This window comes from Pinus tabuliformis, chromosome 2_1 (assembly GCF_031772625.1).
Source record: "Pinus tabuliformis cultivar Carrire ecotype Pingquan chromosome 2_1, CPIR1, whole genome shotgun sequence".
Lineage (NCBI taxonomy): Eukaryota > Viridiplantae > Streptophyta > Pinopsida > Pinales > Pinaceae > Pinus > Pinus tabuliformis.
Window position 1 is genome coordinate 290,249,084 of NC_142299.1, and position 7,869 is coordinate 290,256,952.

At 29.1% G+C, this 7,869-nt stretch overlaps 1 protein-coding gene across 1 annotated transcript; it reads left to right on the forward strand.

Moving 5' to 3' along the window:
- The first annotated feature begins 2,209 nt into the window (after nt 1–2,209).
- On the forward strand, nt 2,210–3,989 carry LOC149199930 (protein SRC2-like). The gene has a single exon (XM_089399485.1). The coding sequence runs from the start codon at nt 2,723–2,725 to the stop codon at nt 3,590–3,592; it is 870 nt and encodes a 289-aa protein (XP_089255611.1). The 5' UTR covers nt 2,210–2,722; the 3' UTR covers nt 3,593–3,989.
- Nucleotides 3,990–7,869: the final 3,880 nt, after the last annotated feature.

The window sequence follows — 7,869 nt, forward strand, 5'->3', positions numbered from 1 at the left end:
TCCCTCTTGAATCCACACGTATTCTTGTTGGAAAAGCATCTCCTTGGGTAGATCAGGGAGATGGGGAAGATTCCAAATTTGACTTACTGAAGAATGATATGCCAAAATAGAAGAAAACATGGGTTGGACTTAAGTTGGGAAGAAAGGAAAAGGCATTTTGCTATGGAAAATAAGGAGTCCCACAAAGTCGAAACAAAAGTAGTGAATAATGGAATGTGAATGTATGTGGATATTGAGAGTTTAAAAAAAAAAAGTGTTGCGGTCTAAATTTTTTGTGTCACAGGGAATTGGTTTTAGTGTTTGGATTGAGCCTCCATGTTCAATTTCAAACCTTCAAGGAAGATTGAAATATGTAAAGGCTCTAACCTGGTAACTAGAATTTTTAATAATACAAATTCCTACCCATTTCTTTAAAAAACAAATGTATATAATATAAATATTATATATTATATATACTTGTTATTAACATAATATATAATATATAATTATTTTACCTGTCACTGCATAATATTAATTTACATGTCTATTTTGGAATAGGGTTTCTAAATTGTCTCATAACATATAAATAGACTTTGTTATAATACCATGGGCTAATGCCATGGTTTATCAATACCACATGTCCAAAAAACCAAAACTCATTTCATATGACACTTGCCTGTATGCTATTTTAATTAATTAATTAATTTAATTAAAAAGACAAAAATAACGTAACTACTTTCACATTGGAGGGTTATGTCAGAAGATTAATTTTGTTCTAACATTTGTGGATTACTCATATTTAACTTTTTATGGTCGAAGTTTCGAGCCATAGGTGTTAATTGAACGTTAAGAGTTCAAATATGAAGTAATTAAAAAGGGGAATAACCAACCTTTAAAACAAATCCCAACCTTCAAGCCATAAGTGTTGTGTTAATTGAATGTTAAGAGTTCAAATATGAAGTAATTAAAAATAGGAATAACCAACCTTTAAAACAAATCCCAACCTTTGATTTGTGACTATTACTAAAAATATTTTAGAATATTCCATATACATTAAATCACTACCATCCGGCAAAGTGGGGTTGAATCGCCATGGTTAAGAATTTTGTTACATTTTTTTAATGGATAACTTATATAGTATTAGTAATAATATACAATGAAGTTATAATTTAGTTAATTTGTATTTTTTATTCATGAAAGAAGTTTTTTCATATCTATAGTTATTTACTAACCATTTAATTTATATTAATGCACTAGTCATACCTAATTTACATTCTATTATGATAGTTGTAATTTACTTAATTTACATTTGATTACTATTCATATGAACTTGTTATTCAGAAGATATAAATCTTGCTTTTATTTTAGGATGTATGGTTCATTCCTCCTTCGCTTTTCTTTTAGGATGTATGGTTCATTCCTCCTTCAAAAATTCTATAAGGTAATAACTTTTCTCTTATTTTAAACACATCTATTTTGGAATAGGTATTCCAAAATTTTAATTTAGTTATCAATAATTATTAGGTGGATGGTAGAGATTTAACTTTCTTATAATATTTTAGAATATTCTTAATTTGGTCTCACTGGACGTTAATCACCATCATCATCATCATCATCAAAAGTCGATATTTATCTCATAAGTAATTATGCTCTTTCTGCAATTTTAATTAAATTGATGAATTAAAAAAAATGTCATATAAAAATGACACATGTTTTTTGGGCATGTGGTATTAGTAAGCCATGGTATTGAGCTATAGCATTGTAACAAAGTCTATTTACAAGTTAAGAATCTTGATGGTAAAATGTGTGTGAATCTCCATAAATAGGAATCTTGTTATATGTATTTTAAATGAATATATGTTTTAACTCATATTTTATAACTAGCACAACCATATAATTAAATAGTTGATAAATATCAATAAGCGACAGTCCATAATGAACACCAAAACACATATCTCAAGGGACATCTCATATCACACATAAAAACAACAAATACATTATTATATACCCAACATATTTTTATTTTAATTATTAATTAAAATAAATAATTTTTTATACTAGTGATAAAAATATAAATCTACTACCTGAATAATGATTTTAAACACTAACTATATGTAACAATTCACTGCCCTAATTCTGATAACTCTGCCACACAAAATCCCATAACTAATAAGCAATTACATGACCCAAACACGTTTGAGATCAATGCGCAGTCACCGCAGAAGCCCTGGAACGGACCGCCCGCCCCTTGTTTTATGTGACCAGGGCTGCTGGACCGAATCAACATATATCATAAGCTTGCGGGCAAAATAATTTAGATATACAATGTAATTCGGAAATACCCTTGAAAGTCCTCGCTCAGAGAGGGACTTGAAGGTGGAGGTAGCGTGCGGTGAATCTCTATCGGTTTGGAGTAACCCAAAATGAGAGATGCCGTTTCTCGAATGACAAACTCCTTCCCATAGAAAGCTTATAAAGCCAACTAACAAACAAAAATACGGCGTTCGCGTATAAAAATAGATATCAGAGGTTACTTCAAAATTTCCTATTAATAAAAATATACGCTGAACTTCCACCAATAGTCGCCCGCAGGTCACATTCTGAGTCTCTTTATTATTGAGATCTGTCCTTCTACAAAAAAAAATTTCATATGGGATAAACACGGCCCATCTCTAGTGTTTACTCCTACTTTCTCCATCGTTTCATTCGGTTTCTTCATCTGTGTTGAATTCATCGTGGTGCGATGGAGACACGCAGCATGGAAATAACCCTCGTCTCCGCCCGGGATCTGAAGACCACGGGCATCTTCTCCAAAACAAAGGCCTACGCAGTCGCATGGATCTCCAACGATCCCAAAAACAGGCAGTGGACACCCATGGACAAAGAGAATGGCACCAATCCCACCTGGAATCAAGTCATGACATTTGTCCTCAACGAGGCCGCCCTACAGCAAGGCCGCCTGCTTCTTCAGATTGCAATCTACGCCGACGCCACCTTCGGAGACAAAGAGATCGGCCGCGTTAGAATCCCATTGAACGAATTGCTGAAGCCCACCGGCAGCAACAAGGGCGCCAGCGCCACCAAGCAGTTCGTGAGCTACCAGGTCCGGAAACCGTCGGGAAAAGCCAAGGGAGTTCTTAACCTCTCTGTCAGATTCGCCGAAAAGGTCGATTTCAAGCCGCAGCAACAGCCACTGCAAGTAGTCATAGGGTCATATGGGGCAGCCAACGAGGAGCCAGTGACCGCATTTCCAGCAGGGTTATATGGGGTGACAAGGGCCGAGGCAGTCACTGCCTATACAGGCTACCCAACGGCCGGCTCGTCCTCCTATAAGCCGGCAAATAACCAGTGCCCTCCACCACCGTATCCACCCCAGGCAGGGTATACTCCTCCTCCACCTCCCCCTTACTACCAGGGTTACCCTCCGCCATGCTACCCGGGTTACCTTCCCTACCAGGGCTACCCAGCTTACCAGGGTTATCCACCCGTTGTTCCTTCGGTGCAGCAGCCGCCTAGAAAAAATAATAAACCTGGGGTAGGTTTGGCGACAGGGTTAATTAGCGGAGCCCTCGGAGGTCTATTGCTGGGAGATTTGATCGGCGGTGCAATCTGATGCAGGGTTTCATGATGTGAGCGGATTTTACAACAACACTCAACCGAAATCCACGGTCAGGAATTTGGCCGGCAGATGAAATACCACATCCACTAAATGCTCGATTTGGTAATGTACTTGTGAATATTATATTTATGTGTATACTTGGTTTGATCTTGGTGATAAATTGTGTCATAGAATCATATTTTAGATTTGAGATTTTTGTGATTCATATGGTAGATAAATGTCTTTCGGAATAATTATATTATTAGGATTTATTAACATTTCGAACCAATTAATATGGTTCATTCTAAGAACGAATCATATCATTGTAGTTAAAATCATAGATAGTATTTGAGATTTATGATTACTGTGTTATATGTCTTTCTGAATAATTACATTTTTAGGATTTGCTCAACGTTTTGAACCAACTAATATGGTTCATCTGGATTAATCATATCATTATAGTTGAAGTCATAGATAATATTTGAGATTTATGATCACTGTGTTCTACGGCTAATTATTATCATATGCGAATTTATATTAGCATGCATTTGAATTGTTAAGGATAATTGAGTGAATTCTTTGAACATTATGATTATGTTTTTTGGTATTATTATTTTTGCATTTAGTTTATGGTCTAACTCATATTATTTTCGTTGACTTAAAATTTTTGTCAAATTTTTATAATTTAATTTTATATATTGAAATTTATTATTTTTTAATATTATTTTAATTTATTTTTCTATTCTTATTTGCTGTAAGAATGAAGTTGGCTACAAGAATAAGATGTTATTGGTCATGCATGGATTGATGAGCCAAAAAGTAAAAATTTCCCGTCATAAAATGTGGTCCATATATTAGACTTATTTAATAAAGTACGCTCATTGTTTATAGTTTGTACCATCTGTAATATTGGGCCAACAAAATAATTGCTATTTTATGGAAAAAGTTATCATAGTTTTAAAGTGGTGATAACATAAAGTGGTATAGTTTTCTAAAATATAATATGTTAGGACAATTAGATCCACTTGAATTATTATTTTCAATTGGATTATTGAAATAAATTTGGTCATGCATGGATTGATGAGCCAAAAAGTAAAAAATTCCTGTCATAAAATGTGGTCTATATATTAGACTTATTTAATAAAGTACGCTCATTGTTTATAGTTTGTACCATCTGTAATATTGGGCCAACAAAATAATTGCTATTTTATGGAAAAAGTTATCATAGTTTTAAAGTGGTGATAACATAAAGTGGTATAGTTTTCTAAAATATAATATGTTAGGACAATTAGATCCACTTGAATTATTATTTTCAATTGGATTATTGAAATAAATAATTTCTTTTTTAAGTTAAATATGTTATATTCGTATTTTCAATTGGATTATTGAAATAAATAATTTCTTTTTTAAGTTAAATATGTTATATTCGTATTTGGAAATTTTAATACTTATCTTTATAGAGAGCATTTACTCTTTTTTGAAAGTAATTAATATATTCTTTGTTTTAACTTCTTCTTTTTTTTTTTTTATCTTTAGTGCTATATATATATATATATATATATATATATATATATATATAGATATATATATAATTCTTAATATTTTTAATTATTATTAAAATATACATTCTTATGTTAAAAAAAATCATTATATTTAGTTGTTAATAAGTAATGAAAATAGTATTTGTATATTTTAGTTAATAGAGTTATTGTTATTATTTAGGAGAAATCTCGTTATTTGAAATAACTTACTAATAACATAAAGTGGTATAGTTTTCTAAAATATAATATGTTAGGACAATTAGATCTACTTGAGTTATTATTTTCAATTGGATTATTGAAATATATATATATATATATATATATATATATATAAAGAGAGAGAAAGTGTTAAATATGTTATATTTTTATTTGGAAAAGCTAATACTTATCTTTATAGAGAGCATTTACTCTTTTTTGGAAGTAATTAATATATTCTTTGTTTTAACTTTTTTGTATCTTTAGTGTTTTAGTGTTATTTGAAATAACTTACTAATAACATAAAGTGGTATAGTTTTCTAAAATATAATATGTTAGGACAATTAGATCTACTTGAGTTATTATTTTCAATTGGATTATTGAAATATATATATATATATATATATATATATATATATATATATAAAGAGAGAGAAAGTGTTAAATATGTTATATTTTTATTTGGAAAAGCTAATACTTATCTTTATAGAGAGCATTTACTCTTTTTTGGAAGTAATTAATATATTCTTTGTTTTAACTTTTTTGTATCTTTAGTGTTTTATATATATATATATATATATATATATATATATATATATATATATATATATATAATTTTAAATATTTTTAATTGTTATTAAAAATGATATACATTTTTATGTTAAAAAAAATCACTATTTAGTTGTTAATACGTAATGAAAATAATTATTTGTACATTTTAGTTAATAGAATTATTGTTATTATTTAGGAAAAATCTTGTTATTTGAAATAACTTATTAATGATTTACAAGGTTTCTTTTCATTTGAGAAAGATGAATTCTTAGGGAACAAAATGTAATTTTAGGTCTTACTTCAAGATCAAATGTGGTTTTGGCCTAATAATATTTTCAACAAAACTAATTTCTCTTTTGATTACTCTCATATTACTTTTTAATGAAATTATGTATTTTATTACTTTCAATGAAATTATGTATTTTTTAGGCCCAACTAACTCCAAGTGAAGTAAGAATTAAACACACTAGCTACCACCCAAATTATTATCTTTAAACCCAAATTATTATCTTTAAAACCAATTTCAAATATATAACCTATATGTCTTACACTCTTGTCTTTATTAAATTTTCATTTAAAATTTGCCAAATATTTTGTCATATCTGATCATCATAATTTTAAATAAATATAATTTTTCAATTTTTTAGTTCACACCATGACTAATAAATAGGTAGTTAGTAAAACTTAATAATAAAACTAATATATTTAACAATAACATATATGTTAATTTAATTATATTTAAACTAAATTCTTTGAAATAGCTATTACGTAGTACTTATTTATGATTATATTTTTTCGAATTTATATACAGTATTATTTTTAAAATAGAAAGTAAATAATTTTGATTTTTGAAATGTGAAAATTTTTAATTTTTTAATAATTGAATACATTAAAAAAAAAAATCATTTAATATATTATCTAATGATAAGAAAAATAAAATATTGAATTCAGATATTATTTATTTTTTATTTTACTACTTAGACATTATAATAAAATCCATAACTCACTTATTTTAATATATATTTATAAAGTTGTCAATTTATGATTAATCTAATAAGAAAATTAATAATTGAATTAACTGATTTGAATTAAAAATAATAATAATAATAATAATTAATTAATTAAATTTTGGTCTAACTAGCCCTTTCCCGAGTTGTCATGATTCTAGTCGTTAACTAGCCATTTCCCAGTCAAATCGACCTCTTACCTGGATATTTTGCCCGATCTATTTATAATGCATTGCAAGATCTGCTAATTCAACTTGTCCTGACGATGACAATGAACCACACTGATTGGTTCTAAACACGTCGACAAAATTATCTCTATGTAATTTTCGCCAAAAATTCTTCGGCAAATAAAATCCATTAAAAAATTGAGCATCAACTCAATGGCCATATCACTTTATTTGATTTAGCATCCAACAAATGAAAATATGCTTCATCTGTGGTGTGGTCTCACAAAATGTCAACAATTTGCATTTAAAAAAAGTCGGTGGGATCCGTCCCTTAAAGAACACAACACATTGGGGGAATAATTATAAATTGAAAAAGCTAAACAAATTATTTGGTCACTACGCCTTCCCAAATTCTTTAGTCCTTTTCCTAAAGCTATTAAACGTGGGCAAAACCATATCCACATGTATTATCAGTCGAGGATAGTATAATCAGTATTCTAAACCATGCTCTTCTTTCAAATCAATTTGAATACGTTAGTTGATAGGTATAAGAGTTTTACCAATGTTTTAAAATACTCCATATTTATTAAAGCAGTGCACTTTATGTTTTGTTTTATACTGACATGACATTAATAGGAAGATTAATTTTGAGGAAACTTGTCTCGTGGTCACTAACAACTTTTATTAAAGCAGTGGAAAATTGCACACTGATATGACAAGACTATGTAAAGCACTAATATCAAATATAATATTCGACTAAAAAGCTCATACTCATCCAAAAATAATTAAAACAATAATATAATTTACATGATATCAAATGCGGTGTGTGT